This window comes from Acartia tonsa, chromosome 2 (genome assembly GCF_053477335.1).
Source record: "Acartia tonsa isolate MP-2025a chromosome 2, ASM5347733v1, whole genome shotgun sequence".
NCBI classification, from domain to species: Eukaryota; Metazoa; Arthropoda; class Copepoda; order Calanoida; family Acartiidae; genus Acartia; species Acartia tonsa.
This window is the reverse complement of record NC_137261.1, coordinates 35,578,515-35,602,183: the sequence shown is the minus strand read 5'-3', so window position 1 is coordinate 35,602,183 and position 23,669 is coordinate 35,578,515. Positions and strand designations below refer to the sequence as shown.

General features: G+C 33.1%; 3 protein-coding genes across 4 annotated transcripts; 2 read left to right on the top strand and 1 right to left on the bottom strand.

Moving 5' to 3' along the window:
• Positions 1 to 2,889: 2,889 nt before the first annotated feature.
• On the bottom strand, positions 2,890 to 5,273 carry LOC145311678 (uncharacterized). 2 transcript variants are annotated; one of them, XR_013876758.1, is made up of 4 exons: positions 4,948 to 5,273; positions 4,477 to 4,556; positions 3,351 to 4,021; positions 2,890 to 3,104 (listed from the first exon to the last, which is right to left on the bottom strand). XR_013876758.1 is itself a non-coding variant. In XM_080150644.1 (3 exons), the coding sequence occupies exons 1-3, from the start codon at positions 5,240 to 5,242 to the stop codon at positions 3,410 to 3,412; spliced, it is 987 nt and encodes a 328-aa protein (XP_080006770.1). In that variant the 5' UTR covers positions 5,243 to 5,273; the 3' UTR covers positions 2,890 to 3,409. The 2 variants fall into 2 exon arrangements, 1 of the variants encoding a protein (XP_080006770.1); XM_080150644.1 differs by having other exon boundaries at positions 2,890 to 4,021.
• A 2,437-nt stretch (positions 5,274 to 7,710) lies between these two features.
• LOC145311683 (uncharacterized) lies at positions 7,711 to 11,179 on the top strand. Its single transcript, XM_080150648.1, has 2 exons — positions 7,711 to 10,090; positions 11,007 to 11,179. Exon 1 carries the CDS (start codon positions 7,999 to 8,001, stop codon positions 9,787 to 9,789), a length of 1,791 nt encoding a protein of 596 aa, XP_080006774.1. The 5' UTR covers positions 7,711 to 7,998; the 3' UTR covers positions 9,790 to 10,090; positions 11,007 to 11,179.
• A 1,165-nt stretch (positions 11,180 to 12,344) lies between these two features.
• LOC145311682 (zinc finger and BTB domain-containing protein 41-like) lies at positions 12,345 to 23,555 on the top strand. Its single transcript, XM_080150647.1, has 6 exons — positions 12,345 to 12,592; positions 12,996 to 13,070; positions 17,738 to 17,965; positions 18,133 to 18,318; positions 18,849 to 19,398; positions 23,236 to 23,555. The coding sequence occupies exons 1-6, from the start codon at positions 12,503 to 12,505 to the stop codon at positions 23,292 to 23,294; spliced, it is 1,188 nt and encodes a 395-aa protein (XP_080006773.1). The 5' UTR covers positions 12,345 to 12,502; the 3' UTR covers positions 23,295 to 23,555.
• Positions 23,556 to 23,669: the final 114 nt, after the last annotated feature.

Genomic DNA, 23,669 nt, shown 5'->3' with positions numbered 1-23,669 from the left:
TTTCCCTTCAAAATATACATATATTAGTAGGTTAAAAAATTTATAACGATTAAAGGGGGAAAAGCTTTCAATTTTTAAGATATCAAGAAACAGAAACATGTGTGACTACCCCCTGTTGGGAAGCTTTATCCTTGTAACCTTGTTAAAAAAAAGTTTTATTTCATATTGTGCAACAGTTGATCTTAATTTAGAACTTTGATTTTTTTTTGTAAAGATTTTTTTACTTAAGTAGATGTTTTTTTCTAATAAGCGTCCAAGGCCTATATATATAGTTACCGAAGGGTTAGAAACACTTTTTATTTAGAAATTAGGGATGGTGGGGCAAGGGTAAGATTCACTCATGAGACATCGGTTACTGGGATTACAAATTTTTATGTTTTACCTAAAATATGTTTGCCTATTATTATTGTTGCGCTTAAAACAAAATTGGCTTAAATCATTTCATTATTTCTGAAAAGTGACAAAATAATCAATATTAAAGATTAAAAAATCTATGAAAGTATAAAAGTGCTACCTATATAAAAGCAAGGAAGACTATGTTATTGTTGAGTATTAGCGAGATGTTTCCAAATGATAAGCTAAACATAAGGACATACAATAAGAGAAAGAAAAAATTGTAATCAATTGCAAAATTGTTCTGTTTTAAATAAAAATAATAAGTAGTAAATAATGAAAATTTTCGGCTTACTGGCAGCTTTGCTTCTAAATTTTAAAGCATAAGAAATTGCAGAAAGCTTTATTGGAAAGGTTTATTCAATCGCTACATTAGTTAACTAGATTTTAAAGGACAAATAAAAATATTTTACTATTCACAGATGGACAGTCACTAACTGAAGAAAAGCTTCGTTTTAAACACTCATTATATCAGAAGATATTCTATCTTTGAAGGAGTTCATTCTTTTATTATGATATTTGGTTTCATAGTGTTGTTCTAAAAGTTCTTTTGTATCATAGATTATTACACATATACCACATGAAATTGTTTCAACTATAGTTTTAATTGGTTCCTTTCCTTATTTGTTTTGGTGGTAAGATTTTATGTGAGTATCTAATATGGACTTTCATTTCAAAATTCACAATAAAATAAAGTTTTGTGTTGTTTTAGTTTTTCAAAATGAGCATCAGCATCAAAATAACTTAAATTTATTTTTCTCTTTTTATGATATTTAGTTTCACAATGTGTAGCTAAAAGCTCCTTTGTTTCATAATCTTTCTCACAAATACCACAGGAAAAAATTTCAAACATTACTTTAGTTTGAGCTTTATCCATTTGACATTCTGATTTAAAACTGCTTTCAGTTACTTGACGGTTCTTTGAAGAATTATTAACTTCCACTCTTTTATTATGGCATTTAGTAAAAAAGTGTTGTTCTAACAAATCTTTTGTATCATAAACTATCTCACATAAATCACATGAAAATGTTTCAAGTAAAACTTTTGTTTGATCTCTATTTTTTTATTATTCAATTCAAAATGACTTACAGTTAATTGGTTGCTCAATGATTTTTTTTAACCTTTGCTGTGTTTGCTCTTTTATTATGGTATTTAGTAGAAAAGTGTTGTTCTAAAAGTTCTTTTGTATGATAAACTATTCCACATGTATCACATGAAAATGTTTCAAGTAATACTTCTGTTTGATCTCTATTTTTTTTTTTATTATTCAATTCAAAATGACTTTCAGTTAACTGGTTGCTTAATGGGGATTTTATATCCTTTACTGTCTTTGCTCTTTTATTATGGTATTTAGTAAAAAAGTGTTGTTCCAAAAGTTCTTTTGTGTGATAAACTATTTCACATGTATCACATGCAAATGTTTTAAACATTACTTGAATTAAATCTTTATTCTTTTGACAATCCGATCCAAAATGACTTCCAGTCACTTGGTTGTTCATTAATGATTTCTTATCCTTTGCTGTGTTTGCTCTTTTATTATGGTATTTAGTAGAAAAGTGTTGTTCTAAAAGTTCTTTTGTGTTATAAACTATTTCACATATTTCACATAAAAATGTTTCTATCATTACTTCAGTTTGAAAATCGGATCTAAAATTATTTTCAATTTCTTTGTTGTTTAATGATGATTTTTTAGCCTCTACTGTATTTACTCTTTTGTTGTGGTACTTAGTATTTAGGTGTTGTTCTAATAGACCCTTCGAATTATAAACTATTTGACATACATCACATGAAAATAATTTTGGTGATGTTTTTTTAGTTGAAAAAATATCTTCAAAAGTATCACATGACATAGGTTTGGGTTTATAAACTTCATTCTGAACTATTTCTATATTAAAATATTGATGGTCATGAACAACCTGATGTCGTAATAAATCGTTTTCTTCGACGAAAGCTATCTTGCATAAATCACATGAAAATGTATTGTGGTTTGTCGGGGTTATAATGTCACTTGAGTGAAATGTTTGATGGCAAATCAAGTCAAGCTCTTGATCAAACTGCATAAAGCAGACATCACAAGAATAAGAATATCCACAGTTCATATCTTACTATTTTTGTCTAGTTGATCCAATACATTTTTGTCTTAAGTAATTTTGAGTGAATTACATTTTGCACGATTTTTATTTTAAGGTTACCCATCACTTCAAAACTTAATTGTTGGAATAAGTAGCATGAGACCACTATTACTGTCTTGAAAGACTGTTAGTTCTATCATTAGTTTGAATGGCTCACAACTGGTGGTTGTGCTCTAAAACAAACAAAATGGTGTAACTAAAAATGATATCGCTTTCACAAAGAAATCATAATTAAACTTGAATTGAATTTAAGGCTACCTTATACAAAGATCCTTTAGTATTTATTTTCAAAATGCAGACTCAAAATATTATTTAGGTATACCTTCATAAAGTACCTAATTGCATTATATTTTTTCACAAGTAATTTTCTCTTTTATCTGAAAATAGAATTTCTGATACACACAGGTGATAGTTTCAAATTCACATAATAAAAATTTATTAAATAATTGTCTAAACCAAAAACAAAGAATAAAATCATATTAACGATGGGAACATACATAAGTACTAAAGTAGTGAAGTTGAAACTATTCACAAATTTATTAATGTAGAGAATATAATATTGTAAAATTATGTTGGTCCCTTAAGTTTTAATAAAAACTTTCATTCATTAGTATGCTTTAAAACTTTGGACATCTTCAAAAATCTTAATGGGAGTTATAAACTAGCATAGCTTAAACTTTCAAATAAATAATTTTAATCTATATATAAATCATACCAACCTAATTGTTACAGGAATTGTCGTGATTAAAAGTTTGAAATTGATAGTACAATTCTAATATGCATAAATAACGAGAAACGCTAACTGAGATGTACGGTCATACAGACCCTGTTTATAGAAAAGCTTGGCTAATAATGAGTAACTTTCTAAAGTTTAACCAACTATATTATACAGTCAATTCTTCTTTTATCTCCATATCATCAAAAAGTTTTTCCTTGGCGCCATCAATACTGCCATTTTCTTCACGCTTTACAAGACCATCACTGATAAAAAGCGTATTTTCTTCATCAGAACTTTCCTCAAGCTTAATATCACCTTTATCATCAATTTTGTCGCAAGCAATAAAATTCGAATCGTTTAACCTTTTGAGATGAATCTTAGACTTTAAATGTTTCCACAGCTGGGGCTCGGTAACATAGGATTTGTGGCATACATTACATGGATATGATTTTCTGCCAGTGTCGGAATTAACTGAAGGCGACGCCATAATACCGCCTTCTTTTAACGCCAACCGTTTTTGGTGAGATTCAGACTTTATGTGCCTACGCAGACATGCATCCGTAACGTACGATTTGTGGCATATATCACATGGAAATGATTTTAGGCCAGTGTGTACTACTTCGTGTTGCGACAGGTTGGTGGAACTGCTGAAACTTTTAGCGCAAACACCACACGAGTATGGTTTTTCACCAGTGTGGCTTCGTATGTGAGTTGTGAGTAGACTTTTTGTAGCAAATTTTTTGTCGCATTTATCACATGAAAAAGGTTTCTCGCCTGTTTTGTAAAATAGATGGAATAAGTTTATTAGAATATCACTTTTTTTATTCAATGTGAAGAAAAAATTTTAAAGGGGAGTTGCGTATTTTTTTCAAATGTTTTTCTGTATTGATTCACTTTAACATAATGAGATATATCAAGTCAAAAAAAACTCTAGGCTCTTCTAACCTTTACTTAACCTAATAAGTTTTAACAATAAGTTCTCTTCATAAAGTTTGTCTGTGGTCCAAATGCGATTTAAGGGATAATGGCTTATTGTGGTCTTATAATCAGAGCACATTTTTATTAAAATAATTCAAATGTTCAACATAAATTGCTTTAAACAAACAAATCCTAGTGCTTTCACTCATAGTGCCTATCGAGCATATGAACCCCCTCATCTAAAAAAATATGACCTCAGCTATTTACTGATGGTGTCATCCTTGTTTTTTCATAAACTTATTCAATCTTTCCTGTATGAAATCTTATGTGAACATTCAAATTGCTGCGCGTTGCAAATCCTTTCCCGCATATTTGACAATTAAATAGTTTATCCCCTTAAAGTGGAACCAGATTACTTTTATGCATTTTTTTATCTGTTATATTTTTAAACTTGCGGCTGCGCCCCTACTAGAGCAAAGGGCAGAAAATAGCCTAAAACCACCCCCAACAATTAAATTTAGAAATAAACTAGTATTACACAATCTAAATACGTATACAAAATAAAATTTAGATCTCAATGAGGTCAGCGAGATCTTAACCAATGAAAAAAAAAACCTTAGGCACTATTTTATCATATGATTCATTTAAAAGTTCGCTTTTCTTGTGATATCTTATAATAAACATTGAAATTTTGAAGAGGTTTTTAGGGGCGCGGCGCAAATAGTACATATTTAGTTTAAAATGTGGATGACTTCGTTTTAGAGATAACAAAAAAATAATCTGTGCCTGTATGTGTTCGTTCATGGAGCACCAAAATTTCCTTGCGTGCAAATGCCTTTCCACAAATATCACAAGTAAACGGCCTCTCACCAGTATGGCCACGTTCATGATAAACAAGTTTAGTCTTAGCGCGAAATGCTTTGTTACAGTATTCACATTTGAATGGCTTGTGTTCCACATGACTCTTTTTGTGTTGTTTTAGGTCAGATCTGCAAGCAAGCGATTCACCACATATGTCGCAATTTAAATCAGTTTTGTCTTTGGGATTTTTTGTTGATATGGTTCTTTTTTCAGAGTTCATCTTGACTTCATATTATAATTAACTATCTGTAATAAAATAATAAAATATTCATATTAGCAAATAAATACTTATAGCGTAGGTACATAAGAAAACACAAAAACTCAAAAAAATATCTGATATCTCTATAATATCATTTCCAACAATATTTAATCTAAAGAAGAGTTATTTTGCTTTTCATAATTGCTTAATTTCATTTTTTAAAAATACAGTCAAATCATATATTGCAATGAAAAAAAAACATTCTTTGCACAGATTAAGGACAGAAAAAGTTCCTAAATCCCAAAATTTCTTTTAAATTTTGCCTAAAATAATCTCGTTAAGGAAGTATTTTAAGTTAACATTTCAGAAAAATTAATGCATGCAAAAGTTAGAAAATAATTAATGATAGATATATTGAATTTTGTATCTAGGCAATAAATAACACAAATATAGGCACTGTAAAATTAAAGTCGTGTAAATTCTAAAAATGACTCATGTCTTGCTAAAAGCAAAAGTACTTGTTAGTCAAAAATCTTTCAAACATAACTTTATAAAAGTATTGATCATTAAAGCTGAAAAAGAATAATTAAACGCATTTTCGTGAAACTTCACTTTTTATTTTTGGATGTACTTTTTGGTACTTCTTCCACGGTTGTTTTGGGGTATCTTACTGGTTTTACAGAGTTCAATTTATTTTAGATATGATGATCGACTATGGGCTGTAAATTGATATACATCTTATACTGATACTTGGAAACCAACCAATCAGAATTCAATAAAAGAAGTTAAGAACCCAAAGTTTGTTATACAACGAAATCGATCAGGTGGTCAAAAAAAATTATATACAACTTTAAATTGTGAGCCAATTGTCCCTTCCCTGCTGATGCGACTCTAAAGAAATGGGCATAGTGAAACGAATATTGTAACATTCTTTATTTTTGTTTTTAATTGTGCAAATTCCCCATGAATCTTTTACAGCATAAAAGTCGTCTTCTAATTTCTTTAGCAATCAAAATTTTGAGAAAAAGGAAATAAAATTAGGCAGAAAATTACTTTTTTTTCAAATTTTAAAATACATTACTTACCCTTTAGTATCTTTATGCACCATTAGAGAAACATATAATCATTTATTAACACTTTTTGGAAGAAAAAAAATGTATATCTTTATGACGACATTTATTTTAAAAAAGAAAATCGCGGCATATGCGCAATATGAAAAAATAATGGGATAAAAACTATTTTGTAATTTTTACACTAAAGTTTTTTTTCATAACAGTAAGAGACATATTATATCTAGATGGTCCATTACCTAAAATTGATCAAACTTTAAAAGGAAATTCTAGTATACATGCACATTTATTTATGTTTGTTATGCACTATTCTCTCCAATATTACCAGTAACTATTGTTGTTATAATTGGTTGATTTAAATATATAGGGAAGATTTATGCATAGAAAAATGTTGTATATTTCACATTTGTTTGTAAACAAAAAAATCTTTATTTGTTGTTATTTATTTTAATTAAACTCATGATGGAACATTATTTATTTATCGGTGATTGCTTTGTAATTTGTATAAAGAACCATGGACATCTTAATTATTTTTCATAAATGTATGTAATATAAATATAAGAAGTTTTTCTGCTTATTATTGGTCCGTCTGATATATATATCGAGCTTATATTCTAGATGTTATTATCTTTTTTTTCAGAAAGATATTTGTTATCAAAAATGGAGGCGGCTGAAGCAAATGATATGTCACATTTTGATTCAGATTTTGAAACATATGAAATGAGGGATAATAAAAGGAATGTTCTATGTAAAGTTTAAAGAAGGATCTTTGAATTAGTTTGTAACCCTGGTGCTTTCCCAACAAATTCCCCAGCAAGCGCGCACTGGAACTCTTCTTTTTACCTAATCCCTCCACGGGTCTATCCTACAACCAATATAAAATTTCCTAACCAGAATAAAAGAAATACACACGAAAAAACCTTTCCTCTGTTGGAAGGGTAGGGTAGGAAGGGGGCTTATAATTTTCAAAATTGAAAAAAAAAATTCTAAGAAGATAATATTAATACCATAAGATTTATTGGATTTTTTTATCGAGAGGTCATAACAGAGAGGAAGGGAACATTGGAGTGTAAATCATACTAGTACCTAAATTACGTTTAATAATCACGTTCTCTCATTCGTTAGAAAAAATAATTTGGGTTCCTTTATTAAATCTTGATAGTTTTGTGCAAAATTTTTCCAACGAATAATTCTAATCCTAGAAAGGGTAATATTATTTTTCCTAATCGGGGGTACATCAATTTATAGTCCATTGTATTATTCCCTAAGACTAGAATTGAGGGTTTGACATGTTATGTTCTTTTATCCTTTAGAAAGCAAAGATCTTACAAAAAAAACTAATGTTTTTCCTTTTTGTATCATATCCCTGTATATGAGAGCTCTATAGCCACTTTTATAGAACACTTACTTTCCAGGAACTCGGAGGATGAACTTTCATTGTCAGAATATTGTAACTCAGACTACGAAACTGCAGGTTTTCAAGAAGAGACGCAAAGAAGCAAAAATTCATTCCAAACATTGAAATGTGACATTTGTGACAAGTTTTTAGCTAGTAAGGATAGCCTAAAGAGACATAAAGAAATCCATTCGGAGGGACATAAAGACAAATTTACTTGTAATGTTTGCGATAACAAATTTTCTTCTCAGGGTAACCTAACAAAGCACAAAAAGCTGCACACAGGGGAAAATCTTTTGAAAGAACAACAAATGTATTATTGTGACTTTTGTGAGTATTCTTCCTCAAGATCAGGAAACTTGGAAAGGCATAAAAAGATACATACAGCTCAACATTTGCCTAAGGAAGAAAAGAGTAAGGGAGAAAAAAAGTTTTCGTGTCATTTGTGCGGTTTTGCTACTTTATATGCGTATAACTTGAAAGTACATGCAAATATCCACAACAAAGAACCATCTGATCAAATTTATTCCTGTGATAAATGTGATAGGACCTTTGACAGACAAGATAACCTAAAAAGACACGAATTTGCTGCTCATATTAAACAGAAGAAAGATAAACCAGATAGATATACCTGTGATGTATGTAATAAGACTTTTACTAAAAAGTGCAATCTAAGGAAACATGAAAAGTTGCATGCAGGCGAAAATCTGTTGAAAAAAGAAAAGTATTTTTCTTGTGATTTATGTGATTTTACAACCTCCTACTCGTATAACTTGGAAAAGCATAAAAATATACACAATGCTGATCCTACACAACAAAAAATAGATCGAGAAAAAAAGTTTTCTTGTAAATTGTGTGATTATTCTACGTATAATATATCTAACCTGAAAAGACATGAAAAAGTACACATTGAAAAAGAATCTTTGAATGAAAGTTATCCTTGTGATCTATGCATTAGATCGTTCACGTGGAGAGATAATCTAACAAGACACAAAAAGTTAGAGCATACAAATGAAACTCAAAGTGAAAATTTTACTTGTGATAAATGTAATAAAATTTTCAATCGAAAGGATAATTTAACAAGACATAAATATGTTATTCACTCAGCCAAGAAACCAGATGAAAGAATTGCTTGTGATATATGTAACAAAATTTCTAAGACAAAGGAATGCCTGAAACGACATAAATGGACCCAACATGGAGCAATAAAACAAGATAATTTTACAGGAAAGATTTACCCTTGTGATAAATGTGACAGGTTTTTTGAAACAGAGGAAAATCTAAAGAGACATCAGTGGGCTTCTCATATTAAGAAGAAAAATCCGGGAAAAGTTTTTACTTGTGATAATTGTGATCAGACTTTCAGTGCTAAACTCGCTCTAAAAAATCACAGGAAGGTATTTCACATTGAAGCCTTAACGTGTCAGTTATGTCATATCATATTCCCCTCAATTAGATGTTTCAACTTTCATATGAAAGCACACGAAGGAAAACATCAGTGTGACAAGTGCAAGAAACGGTTTGCAAACCGTAAAGTACTTAAAAAACACCTGAACTCTGAGAAAAATATTCATTGTGAGAATATTACCTATTACTCTTGTCACATATGCCAGTTCATTAATCTGAAAGGCAAAGAGAAACTTGACCAGCATATAAAAGAATTCCATAGCCTTGATGATGATAAATCTACAGTAAAATTAATTGCAAATCCTCGAAAACTAAAAGGAAAAAAATCCTCATCTTTTGAATTACAAGACCCACTTGCGATTGAAAATGAATTCTCCTGTGATATATGCATGAAAAGTTACAACACAAGACAATCTTTTTTACAACACTACAAGACACAATTTCATAAAACACGACAAGATAATGGAACAGTGAAAGTTGAAAGCGTGAAAAGTGAACCACTGGATATAAAGCCAAATATTCATGAAATTGACGAAGTAGTGGATGATAAAAGTAATTTAAACCTGGTTTTAGACAATAATTGTCAGTCAAATGATGATAATTTAGAGGGTGAAATTGAAACCAAGCCTGATATACATGCTAATGAGATTACTGACATGGACTTTCCTGATGATAACATCAATGATGAAAACTGAAAACAATTCTGTCCTTTAAAACATTATTTAAGCTGAACCAAATGATATTACAATGAATTAAAGCAAGCAATCTTATTCTTGTGCTGTGAGTGTCAACTACAGTATTGACTTGATTAATCACAAATCAATTGACATTTTAGATGACATAACTTGCAAAAAAGAAGTGTAATAAATAAATACCTGGTTTTGGCAATGAAATTAATTTAATTTTGTATAGGCATAATCATTAATTCTATAGATACTGTTTTCCATGGCAGGGATATATAACTGAAATTATATCCATACTTCAACTTTTCTTCCAGTAAAAAATTTTATCTTATTTTTATGGGCAAAAATTGCATTTACTTCTACTTTACCGGAGGTCAAATTAAATTTTAATTCCCAACGGTTCTTTCTTTCAAAAAACACACATGATTTATTATAAGGGAGGGGGGGGGGGGTTTAATCAATGTATAAATGGCACTTAGAATTCGAATTTTTATCTGAAATTTTGCATGAGTAATCCTTGGTAGGTCTATTTTCCCTAAATCGAACAAAAGGTTAAAAAAGTTAGCTCAGCCGTTTAGCCGTTTTTGGCTATTTTTAGGGCAAATCAGTCATAAATTACGTAGGAATCAACTTTTAAAACATATTTTTGCTTTAAATCATGTGAAATGATACAAAAAGATATTTTTTAGATTTCTAGTACCAGCAACTTCCGGCTAGAACCGTTTGAAAACATTTTGGAGCGAAAAAGAGAATTATGTGTAGATAGGTTTCGTAATGAATTTCCATTGAAAATAGCGAAAAAATGGCTAAACGGCTGAGCCGCCAGCTGTTAGCCGCTACTTTTCCAACTTTTTGATCGATATAGGGAAAATAGACCTACCAAGGATTACTCATGCAAAATTTCATATCAAAATTCGAATTCTAAGTGCCATTAATACATTGATTACGAGATGGTTGCATTAACCCCCCCCCCCCCTTTATTCCTTTTTTCTTTTGTATAATGTACAATAAATATATCTTTTATGTAAAGTATTACCTAGGGCTTTTGTTCTGTTCGTTTAGATCTTGCTAACAACTTAAGTTATTACCTAAGTTCTTCATTTCAGAGAAATTTCATATAGAACATAGGATGATGGTTTTATGCTCTAATTTCACCTATAGTTTCTTGAGGCAAAGCAGCTATTAAGAAAATAATTTTTTTTTAATGGGACATATACTTATGAACTCAGAAAAGTTGAAAGCACTCCAGTTTTTATTCTGTGTTATATCCTTGTCGACTTGTACTCTTTGTTGCTTTGTATATTACTTAATGCAAATACTGTATTTCAGACTCCAATGATAAAATGTTTGAATATTGAATACCCTATACTTTTTCTTGTTTTGATACATTACTCAATTTAAGGTAAGACTTTTAAGGAAAATTGTTGATAAGACAGTGGACGATAACTTGATGTACAAAAAGTTACCCTTTTCTGTAGAAATTTTTCTCACAAACTTTTACTTTAACGAATGGGAGAATATCATGCTTAAGTCATATTTTTGGGAAGATTTAATTCTGATTAAGTTTTGAACAAAATTTTCCGCAAATGATTTTAAATAGTGGCGTGCACAGGTTTCTTCCAAGGGCTGTATTAGTGACAACAAGAGGGGTGTATTTGATCGTAATAGGGGGTATGCAGGTGAGCCATATGATGTTTTAATGTTTGTTCTGAAAAACATGTTTTAGGTACTGTTTTTTTTTTATTTTGAACACAATAAGGTAGATTAGGTAAAGGCTTCATTAGTCTTCTGGAACTTAAAATAATTTTTAGAATTAAAATATAAGGCTGGGAGAGACAATGCACCAATTATATTAATTTTATTTTAGAAAAAAGAAATCCTACAAAAATGGAAACTGAAAACCGAGAACAAATGCACGAAAACGAAAATGATTCCGATTTTGAAAGCTACGAGATGCCTGACACAAAATCGGATAAATCATCATATTCCGATTCAGACTTTGAGTTATTTAGCAAAGAGCCAAATTTGCCCGTTGAACAAGAGATAAAACTGATTAATTCAAAGTCACGTGATAATAAAAAGAAAAGAAAAGGAAAATTTACATGTGATAAATGTAATAAATCATTTGCAAAGAAAGAATATTTGTTGAGACACAAAAAGATTCATACTGGCATTAAGTCGCACTCTTGTGAGATTTGTGACAAATCATTCTCTTATAAGAATGAACTAGCCTATCATCAAAAAAGGAATGTTTATTTTCTTGAGTATAGTACCATCACTTGGACAATGCATTTTCTTAATATCTAATTCTAGTGCATTAATAGCTTCATTTATAAGATATTCTAAATGATAGTTTTAAATTATGATTTGAATTGGTTAATGTTATTATTACTCCATTGATGTCATGGGATATATTACCATTTGTTCAGTTTTTTTCAAATCTTTTTTGGAAGTCAAAACGAATATAACTGGTCATAATAAAAAAATATTGGTAGGTATATGTTTTAAATATCTATAAGATTAATTTTATACATTATATTTTATTTCAAAAGATAATAAACATTTTTCCAAAAGTGTCCACAATATTGGAGGCTTAGAAACATTTCCATGTGACATATGTGACAAAGAATTTTACCAAAGAAACAAACTGAATGAGCACAAGAGAGTGCATGACGGCGACACAACTTGTGATTTGTGCAACAAAGTGTTCTACAATGTTAGTACTATGAGAAAGCATAAAGAAAGGGGTTCCTGCTTTAAAAGAAGTGGACAACAACTGAATAAGCTGGTAAAATTGAATAATGTTGGAGAGGATGTAAGTATTTTTTAGTATTGCATCTATCCTATAACACTTGTCTTCATGTCTAATTAGTCCATAAAACTGACATTCAATAGACAAATAAACATTGTCATGTTTCCCAGGGGTGTTATGTTGATTAATTAATACCCAACAAACAACCAACCCTTTGATTGCCTACCTTAGAGGCAGGCAAACATAAGTTGATTTTAGAAAATCCAAATCAACATACAGAAGTCCCCAAAGGTGGTGTTTTATCAAATGTATTAGTGTTAAGATAAAATTTGTTCGTAAGAAATAGTATCAAATAATTTTAATAGAATTAATAGCTTTACGTGAAAGGACAAGACGATTTTTCTCACTGTTGTTTTTGCTACTTATGAATGTTGTCATCATTGTTTCAAACTGAAATCTTATTTAGGAGAAAATCCAAGCTTGTGATTTGTGCCCCAAAACTTTTAATTTCAATAGTGAACTGTTACAACATAAAAGCAGGGATGTATATTTCAATAAACAAGGATAATTACCTATGTAAATAAATATGACAGAAATTAAAAAAAAAAGATTTTAATATAGAAATTTAGTAATGTACATCTAGGTGATAAAACTTATATTTTGTTAGTTTACTGCCTTTAGTGTATATACAGCATGACCCTCAAAAAAGTATTTTTAAGCATCTGCAGCCCTTATTTCTCAATGAATTATAAAAAAATGCATATGTCCTTGTTCTCCATAGTATTCCACATAAGTAGATATAAAAATATTTTTTTTACCTCCATTAACACCGGAGATTTTTAGAGCTAAAGTTTTGAAAAAGTGACTGAGAAAAAGAATTTTTTTTTGTTTCTCTTATTTTTTGGATGGTTATATTATGTTTTTCTGGCAACTGAATAATGAGACACAAAGAAAAACAAGTTAACTAATTATTTCTTTTTTATTCCACCAAAAATTATAAATTTTTAATGGCAAAAAATACTACTGAATGAATTGATTATTTGCAAATTTTAGGTTATTTATTAACCCCAGGGTGACCACTATGTACATTATGTTCAATATGTTCATATTGAACACCATTTTTAGGTTTTTTGGTACGTTTTTGTTCGTTATTGATCTTTGTGTACAATATGAACATTTCAGTATACGTTATTGTACGTTTTTCTGTAATGTATGGTTAGTATTAGTAATCATTAATGTTATTGTATATCATAAAAACTATTTTTAAAAATTTTCTGCGCGCTTCGCGCGCCATTTTACCAATTTATCCCGGGATCTATGACGTCATTGTGAAGCTTCAGTAAAATAAAAAAACTCAATCAAGTATTTCACTAAATATCAAAAAAATTCCTCTGAACTAATTGTAATTACATACCTTACCAGGACATATGAGAAGTTACACTTTCAAGGAGTATCACATTTGTTCATCCGTTAGGGTAAAGCGGGGCGAACTCGGTGTTTTTTTCGGTTTTTTGAACCTGCAAATCGTAAAAATTATTTTTTTTAAATGGGACCAAGACCAGTAGAAAGATCTCGGAAAAGTCGATCAGGTCCTCAAAGGACGTAAACCTAGGACTTTGGGAAGTTTGTCAAAATTGATCTCTAAAACGGCACCGACTTCGCCCCGCCTTGAGGCGAAGTCGGTAGGGCATTTTCAAGCTTCGAAAAATCGATGACGTATTGATTTTATTACAGCATGCCCAAAAGGTAAAAGTTGCTAAATGTAATAAAGAGTATGCACAAAAAAATTTATTAAGATAGGTTAATTTTTTCTACCAAAAAAAAATAATTTTTCCGAAGTAGGGTAGTGCGGGGTTAATGCTGTCATCGGGTCAATTCCGGTCAAACGACCAACTTTTTTAAAACCGTTTTTTAACGGTGTTCTAAACGTTTGCGAGAGATCTTTAGAAAAGCAAAGTTGTAGTTTATTGCCTATACTTTCATTTCTTACTTCAGCAAATTTTTGTCAGATCACTCCTTCTATGATTTTTTTGCCCTCAAAAAGTTGCAAAAAATTTGCAAAAAAAAATTTCAAAATAGGCCATGTTCAATCTAAAATTGTGAAAAAATGGTAAGTCCTATCGACCCCCGGTTTTTGTAAAATGAAAGATATGGCATTCATTTATCGTTTGCAATTGGAGCCGTTATTCTAACTTGATTTTTTCATAATTTTTTTTTCGTCTAAAAAAAATGGTCTATTCCGGTCACTTTTTTTACTTATTTTTATTACTGTATTTATAACTGTATAATACCCTAATGTTTTATTTAGGTGATCTGGAAGCATAAACAACCTAAATGCATGACCTAAGCTTTAATCATTGCCTTGCCTGTTGTGTGATGTACATTACTAGTCATTTTATTGCTTGTATTATGTCATGTTTTGTTGCCTAAGCTTTTCAATTTGTAAAGACATTAAAAATTTTTCAGACACATTTTTATAGTAATGGGAAGAGTATATCACCCAAAGGAACGCCTTAAATATTTTCATGAAGATGTATCAGCTGCATTGGCTCATGTAAGAAGGGGTATGTCTATTAGAAAGACTGCTAGAAGATTTAAAATTCCATATGAAACCCTTGCATCTTTTTCGTATAAGAGGGTGTTCGAGATTTTTGCGCGGTTTGGATTTTTTATGTCAAATCGGCTAGGATTAAGCTAGAAAGGTGTTTAAGGTGTCTATAGAAAGCTCTTTGCATGTCCTAACAAAAACTATCTCCAAGATTTAGAGTACATATTCAAGATTTTGCATTTTCAAAATTCCTGTTGCATAAAATGTGTTGAAATATTAGAGTTAGACCCCATATCATTTCGAGTTAATTGTCAGGCATGTAATTTTGCATCTTTAGACACCTCAACCACCCTTGTAGGTCAATCCTAGCCAATTTGAGACAAGAAAAAATGTATCAAAAACTGCTGTCAAAACTGGCAGGATTTTTAAAATTAAAAATTTTTTGGGAAAAAATCACTTTTTTCAAGAAATTCCAAGACCTGCGAATCAGAAATTGCCTCTAATTTATGTATAAAGCTTAAAAAACCTAATCATATAATAAAAAGTATGATTTTTTTTTAAAAGTTTGCATGAAAAAAATTTATGTTTTTTTTGCGATTTTACCGACTTTTTTATAATGGGGAAAATGTGGTCAAAAAATTGTCTGATCTGCATGCGACTAAAACTGTTAGAAAGCTAATGACCTCAGCTTTCTACTCATAGTTTAAAATGTTAAAAAAAAATATTTTAAGGGGGTGTTCCACCCCCCCAAAGTCAACTGACCGAAATAGCCCCACCGGTGGGGTTATTCCGGTATAGGCCAACCGCCACCCTTTAAACCGATTTTTGACCGACTTCTAGTTGCCAGGCTTCTTCGTTATTGCCATATCGTTCATTTGCACTCTTAAAAACCGGAAAAAGTTTTTGGGAAGTATGTTTTTTTTTAAGTTGAAGCAAAAAATTGACCGGAATTACCCCGCACTACCCTACGCGAAATTTGACTTTTTTTTCGAAATTTTTTTTGATAAAAAACATAAAAATACTTCTAGAAAAAATAACTTTTTATGAATTTAAAGGCCTGATCCTTAAAATTCAGGCAATTTTGAATAGATTTGGCCAAAAAAAAATTAGTTCTATTAGCAAAATTTCCTAAAAAAAATCAAGTTGAAAAAAAGAGAAAAGTTTGGCAAAATCTGTGGTCGATTTTCCAGCTTCAAAAAACCTATGACATATTGATTTCATTACAGCATGCCCTAAAGGTTAAAGTTGCTAAATGTAATAAAGAGCATTCACAAAAAAAAATATGAAGATCGGACAATTTTTTCTACAAAAAAAAATAAATTTTTTCTAAGTACGAGAAATTTGACTTTTTTCTCTCGAAAATTTCACTTTTTTATATAAAATTGAAAAAGTTAGTATAAAAAGTGAAAAAACCGAATTCGCCCCGCTTCACTTTTAGTCGATTTAAGAAAAAACTATACAAGCTTTTTTAAAGTTTTAAACGGAAATGGATAGCCTATTAGATTCTTAATAAGTCCCCTGAAGACGTCTAAGCTCTAGCTCTTACCAGTTTTTGTCCAACTTACCGTTTTTCCGACCAAAGCAAAAAAATCGAAAAAAAAATTTTTTGTCGTCCTGCAGATGCTTAAAAATACTTTTTTGAGGGTCATGCTGTAGATGAGTTACAACCCACATTAAGTTAAGTGCCTAATGTTTCAAGTCCTAATCCTACGCCCCTATTTTCCTCTAGGGGCACGTAAATGTTTTCTTTTCAATCTATGTTGAGATCTTATTTTTCGCCGCTAGATCGGGTTACTTACGTCATTTTTTTTTCGATTTCTCTTGGGAGGGTGGTGGCATAGGCGTCCAAGGGGTGGGGTAATGGGGCGATTACCCCCCCCCCCCAAACGATTTTGGGGGTGCCGTAGGCACCCCCCAATTTTTTTTCATTTTACCCCACCCTGGGAGTGCCGTAGGCACCCCCAACCCCCCCAAAATAAAAAATCTCTAATATAAAAAAATTTTGGCGCGCTTCGCGCGCATTTTTAATACTATATATTTAATAAAATTTAAATTACCCCCCCCAAAAATTTTACCCCGGGGGTAAATTTTGGGGGGGGTAAACTAAATTTACCCCTGCCAACAGATTTCAGGGGGGGTAATTACCCCCCCCCCCCCAAGCAAATTTTACCCCCGGGGTAAAAATTTTGGAGGGGGTAAAAAAAATTTGCGGCGCGCTTCGCGCGCCATTTTACCCCCCCAAACACGAATTACCCCCCCCCATCAAAAATTTTTACCCCCCCCAAAATAAAAAGCTTGGACGCCCCTGGGTGGTGGTACCCTTTATCAAAATAGCCATAAATCTGTCCAGGACCTATGAGAAGCTACACTGTAAAGGATAAGCATTTTAGTTTAGCAGTTAGCGAGATATTTCGTACACACAGACAAACAGACAGAGATCCTGTTACTTTATTATATGGACGTTCACCTAAAAATACTTTGTTGCGGCAGGTGTCCTACATTAATCCACAATTTAAAAATAGCAGAAAGGCTTAGGAGTAATCTTAAGGGAAACTCCGGATATACTCGACTCATTTGCAATTCGGACCTATAAGACCCAAGCACTAACTACTAACAATCTTCTTACCAAATTAAACAGAAAAATATGCATAAATAACAGGCAACACAATATAGAAGGTCTGGTTCCAAAATTTCCATGTGATCTTTGTGAGAAAGAGTTCAAAAGAAGAGGCAAACTAAATGAGCACATGAAGACTCATACTGGTGAAACCACTTGTGATCTCTGCAATAAAGTGTTCTTTTCTGCTAATAACTTGAAGAAGCATAAAGAAAATCTTTCATGCCTGAGAGGAATTCCACAACAGAAAACTAAAATAGAAATAAAGGAGGTAAGATTTATTATAAACTATGCTTTGAAATATTATTGTATGGGAAAGGTCCATACCCCCGAGTAAAATACCCTATTGCGGCTTAGAACCGGTTCCAACCCAGCGGAAATTAGTCAAAATCAAAGCTATAAATACTGTTATATTAATGTCATGTTTTATTATTATAGACTCCTGTCAGAACAGATCCAAACGGGACACAATCATTTGAATGTGATATATGTCAACGTGTAATTAAACACAAAGAGAACTTTGCTCGCCACATGAAGCGTCACAATAACGAACGGCCCTTCCCATGTGATATGTGTTCCTTGGCGTTCTTTGAAAATTATGAATTACTATCGCACAAAACCAGGGGTGTATATTTAATCTTTCATCAATTGTTCATAAAGTTTAGACTGTCAGTAATATTATGTAGATTTGGATTTCTGTAAAGCAAGTAGGTACTGTTAGGTATGAAAAACAGAAGGCTGAAATTATTTTATTGAGATTAACCAATTAGAATCTCTTATGTATTATTTTTTAATCTAATGGTTCTCAAAAAAAAAATGCATAAAATATATTTATAAAAGTAACAGGATGTATGTCTTTCTGTCTGTATGTTCACTCAATCGAACCTTACCTTAAATTAGCATCAAAAATACATTTATTCGTCTCCTTGTTTTTTGTGGTTCAAATGTAAAAATCAGCATTTCAAATTGTTTTTTTCTTTTTTTCAAAGTTTCTTTTCGAACCCAGATACGGGGGAGAGATTTTCGTTGCAGAGATTTGGCATACAAAAAAAACTATATCCCCCTCCCAGGGGGAGGGGAGTTATTGCCTGACGGGCACTTTGAGGGCAACTGCCAAACAAATTAAATATACACATTACACAACGTTCAACAGGCGACATAATTTCGACGGAGTGGCGACAGTATTCTGTCAAATATGCAACAGAAAATTTGTGGGTCAAGCATTTCTGAACGCTCACATGAAGATGCACAATGGCGAAACCACATGTGATATATGTGGCCTTGTGGCCTATAACTTGTATGGCTTGAAAAAACACAGAAAAACACATGAAAATAAAACACCTAATAAAAAGACCACTGATCCGCCAAGTGAATTTTACACTAATAAGCCCAAAAAGGTGAAATTATATGTATGTGATGTTTGTAACAAAGGTTTTATAAGCAAACCTCAATACAAGCAACACATCAAAACTCATTCCATAGCCATAACACTTGTCCAGCCAACTAATGATGATTGTCTAATTCTGAGTGATATGATTAAGGAAGAACCACACAGCAGTGAGAACATAGAAGAATACGTAATAGATTCCAACATGGAACCGACATTCGAAATTGTCGATGATGATTCTAAAATGGTGGAAACAGCTGATTCAAATTTGGCGGGAAATAGTGATATCAACTCCATTTTTGTTGATTGTGGCCAAGGTAAAGAAAAAAACGTTATTTTAATTATGAATTGAATAGCGTATCTCTGCAAAACTGCGCCAGGACAATATAACTTTTATTTACTGCTGCTATGTCATTTGCGCTACATTTTATTGATATGCACAGTTGGGACTTACAAAGAGTTAGTTTGAGTTAGATCTGAAATTTTTCACGAGTATTCCCTGGTAGGTCTATTTTCCCCAAATCGAACAAAAAGTTGGAAAAGTAACGGCTGGCGGCTCAGCCGTTTTTTGCCTATTTTCAGGGCAAATTCATCATTAATTACATGTGGATCAACTTTTTAAAACATATTTTTGGTTTAATTCATGTTAAATGATAGCAATAACCATTTTTTAGATTTCTAGTACCAACAGCTACCGGCTAGAACTGTTTGATTAGGTTTTTGAGCGACATAAAGTATTATGTGGAGATAGATTTCGTGACTAATTTGCTCTTAAGAGAGCCAAAAAATGGCAAAACAGCTGAGCCGCCAGCCGTTAGCCGTTACTTTTCCAACTTTTTGTTCGATTTAGGGAAAATAGACCTACCAAGGATTATTCATGCAAAATTTCAGATCGAAATTGGAATTCTAAGTGCCATTTAATCATTGAATACGAGATGGTTGCATTAAACCCCCATTATCTTGAACCCAAAACATATTTAGGGGGGGGGGGGTCATCTTCTACCTATGTATACCTGTATTTATACCAGTGTGACTAATAAGATACAAAATATGTAACGTTTTAGAATGGTAAGGGCAGGTTCTCGGCTTGGTTTGCTATGTATTGAGGAAGGGAGGGCAAAAGCTCTGCGAAAAATGTATTTCCCCGCGAACTAAGGGGGGGGTTTTTAATGCAACCATCTCGTAATCAGTGAGCAAATGGCACTTAGAATTCGAATTTCGAGCTGAAATTTTGCATGGGTAATCCTTGGTAGGTCTATTTTCCCTAAATCGAACAAAAAGTTGGAAAAGTAACGGCTGGCGGCTGCAGCTCAGCCGTTTAGCCGTTTTTGGCCTATTTTTAGGACAAATTCATCATTATTTACGTAGGAATCAACTTTTTAAAACATAGTTTTGGTTTAATTCATATTAAATGATGGCAATAACCATTTTTTAAATTTCTAGTACCAGCTGCTAAACGGCTAGAACCGGCTGAAAACGGCTGGGAGCGGCCAAGAGTATGAAGAGTAGATAGGGCTTGTGACATGTCTAGGGGTAGGTTTTTATGGGTGCTGAGCTCAAAAATACTACTAAAAATAGTGACGGCCAATCCATATGGCAGCTGGGTAACAGCTGCAGCTCAGCTGCGAGCGGCCAAGAGTAGAATGAGTAGATAGGGCTTGTGATGTGTCTAGGGGTAGGTTTTTATGGATGCTGAGCTCAAAAATACTACCAAAAATAGTGGCGGCCCATCCATGTGGAAGCTGGGTAACGGCGGCAGCTCAGCTGGGAGAGGCCAAGAGAAGAATGAGTACATAGGGCATGTGACATGTCCAGGGTTAGGTTTTTATGGGTGCTGAGCTCAAAAATACTACCAAAAATAGTGATGGCCAATCCTTGTGGCAGTTGAGTAATAGCTGCTGCTCAGCTGCGAGCGGCCAAGAGTAGAATGAGTAGATAGGGCTTGTGACGTGTCTAGGGGTAGGTTTCTATGGGTGCTGAGCTCAAAAATGGTACCAAAAATAGTGGCGGCCAATACATATGGCAGCTGGGTAACAGCTGCTGCTCAGCTGCGAGCGGTCAAGAGTAGAATGAGTAGATTGGGCTTATGGTGTGTCTAGGGGTAGGTTTTTATGGGTGCTGAGCTCCAAAATGCTACCAAAAATAGTGGCGGTCCATCCATATGGCAGCTGGGTAACGGCCGAAGCTCAGCTGTGAGAGGCCAAGAGTAGAATGATTAGATAGGGCTTATGACGTGTCTAGGGGTATGTTTTAATGGGTGTTGAGCTCAAAAATGGTACCAAAAATAGTGGCGGCCAATCTATATGGCATCTGAGCAACAGCTGCAGCTCAGATGGGAGCGGCCAAGAGTAAAATGAGTACATAGGGCTTGTGACGTGTCTTGGGGTAAGTTATTATGGGTACTGAGCTCAAAAATGCTCCCAAAAATAGTGGCGACCCATCCATATGGCAGCTGGGTAACGGCTGCAGCTCAGCTGGGGGAGGCTAAGAGTAGAATGAGTAGATAGGGCTTGTGGGCTGTAGCTGTTACCACTATTATTGGTAGTATTTTTGAGCTCAGCACTCATAAATACCTACCCCTGGAACGTCACAAGCCCTATGTACTCATTCTACTTTCGGCCGCTCCCAGCTGAGCTGCCACCGTTACCCAGCTGCCACATGGATAGGTCACCACTATTTTTGGTAGCATTTTAAGCTCAGCACTCATAAAAACCTACCCTAAGACACATCACAAGCCCTATCTACTCATTCTACTCTTGGCCGCTCCTAGCTGAGCTGTAGCTGTTACTCAGCTGCCATATATGGATTGGTCGCCACCATTTTTAGTAGCATATTGGAGCTCAACACCTATAAAAACCTACCCCGAGACACGTCACAAGCTCTATCTACTCATTATACTCTTGGTGGCGCGCAGCTGAGCTGCAGCTGTTACCCAGCTGCCACATGGATGGGTCGCCACTATTTTTGGTACCATTTTTGAGCACAGCACCCATGAAAACCTACCCCTAGACACATCACAAGCCTTATCTACTCATTCTACTCTTGGCCACTCGCAGCTGAGCTGCAGCTGTTACTCAGCTGCCATATGGATGGGTCGCCACTATTTTTGGTAGCATTTTTGAGCTCAGCACCCATGAAAACCTACCCCTAGACATGTCACATGCCCTATGTACTCATTCTACTCTTGGCCTCTACCAGCTGAGCTTCGGCCGTTACCCAGTTGCCATATGGATGAGCTGCCACTATTTTTGGTACCATTTTTGAGCTCAGCACCCATAAAAACCTACTTCTAGACACGTCACAAGCCCTATCTAATCATTCTACTCTTAGCCGCTCGCAGCTGAGCAGCAGTTATTACTTAACTGCCAAAGGGATTGGCCGAAACAATTTTTAGAAGCATTTTTGAGTTCAGCACCCATAAAAACCTAATCCTGGACACGTCACATTTCTCATGTATTCATTCTACTCTTGGCCTATCTCGTCTGAGCTGTGGCTGTTACCCAGCTGAGCTGCGTCCATTTCACAGCTGCCATGTGGATGGGCCTCCACTATTTTTGTTAGCATTTTTGAGCTCAGCACCTATAAAAACCTACCCCTAGACACATCACAAGCCCTATCTACTCATTCTACTCTTGGCCGCTCGCAGCTGAGCCGCAGCTGTTACCCAGCTGCCATATGGATTGGCCGTCAATATTTTTAGTAGCCTTTTTGAGCTCAGCACCCATAGAAACCTACCCCTAGACATGTCACAAGCCCTATCTACCCTTTATACTCTTGGCGGCTCCCAGCCGTTTTCAGCCAGTTCTAGCTGTTTAGCAGCTGGTACTAAAAATTTTAAAAAATGGTTATTGTTATCATTTAACATGAATTAAACCAGAAATATGTTTTAAAAAGTTGATTCCTACGTAATTAATGATGAATTTGCCCTAAAAATAGGCAAAAAACGGCTAAACGGCTGAGCTGCCAGCCGCCAGCCGTTGCTTTTCCAACTTTTTGTTCGATTTAGGGAAAATAGACCTATTAAGGATAACTCATGCAAAATTTCAGATCGAAATTCGAATTCTAAGTGCCATTTGCTCACTGATTACGAGATGGTTGCATTAAACCCCCCCCCCCCTTTCATAATACTAAAATCATAATTATGTTTGAAATAGACGTGAAAGAAGAACCTACGGATGAGATTGAAGAAAGCAATGTTCTGGAAGAAATGTAAGAAATGTAATTTAGAAAATGGTGAATTTTTAAAGAATTTACATTTTTTTATTATAAATATCGCAGTTATGAACAAACTTTTTAGATAATGAAAAAAGTTTTTTTTGCTTGATTAACAAACCTTGTTTCTAGTGAAGTTTAGTATAAATAAATGTACCAATCATTAATATAATTGTAGTTTAATTTTAAATGTTTGTTTGCTTTAAATATATATATAGTTGTAAATACGGAAAATGAATAAATATACCTTACTGTTTTTAAATCTGTTTATTAGATACTTAAATATTTTTTTTTATAGATTCCTTTTGGGAAAGTTGCCTCCTTGTTTATTAATATTTTAAAAGTAATTTTACATATACATTTTAAGCATCTATCA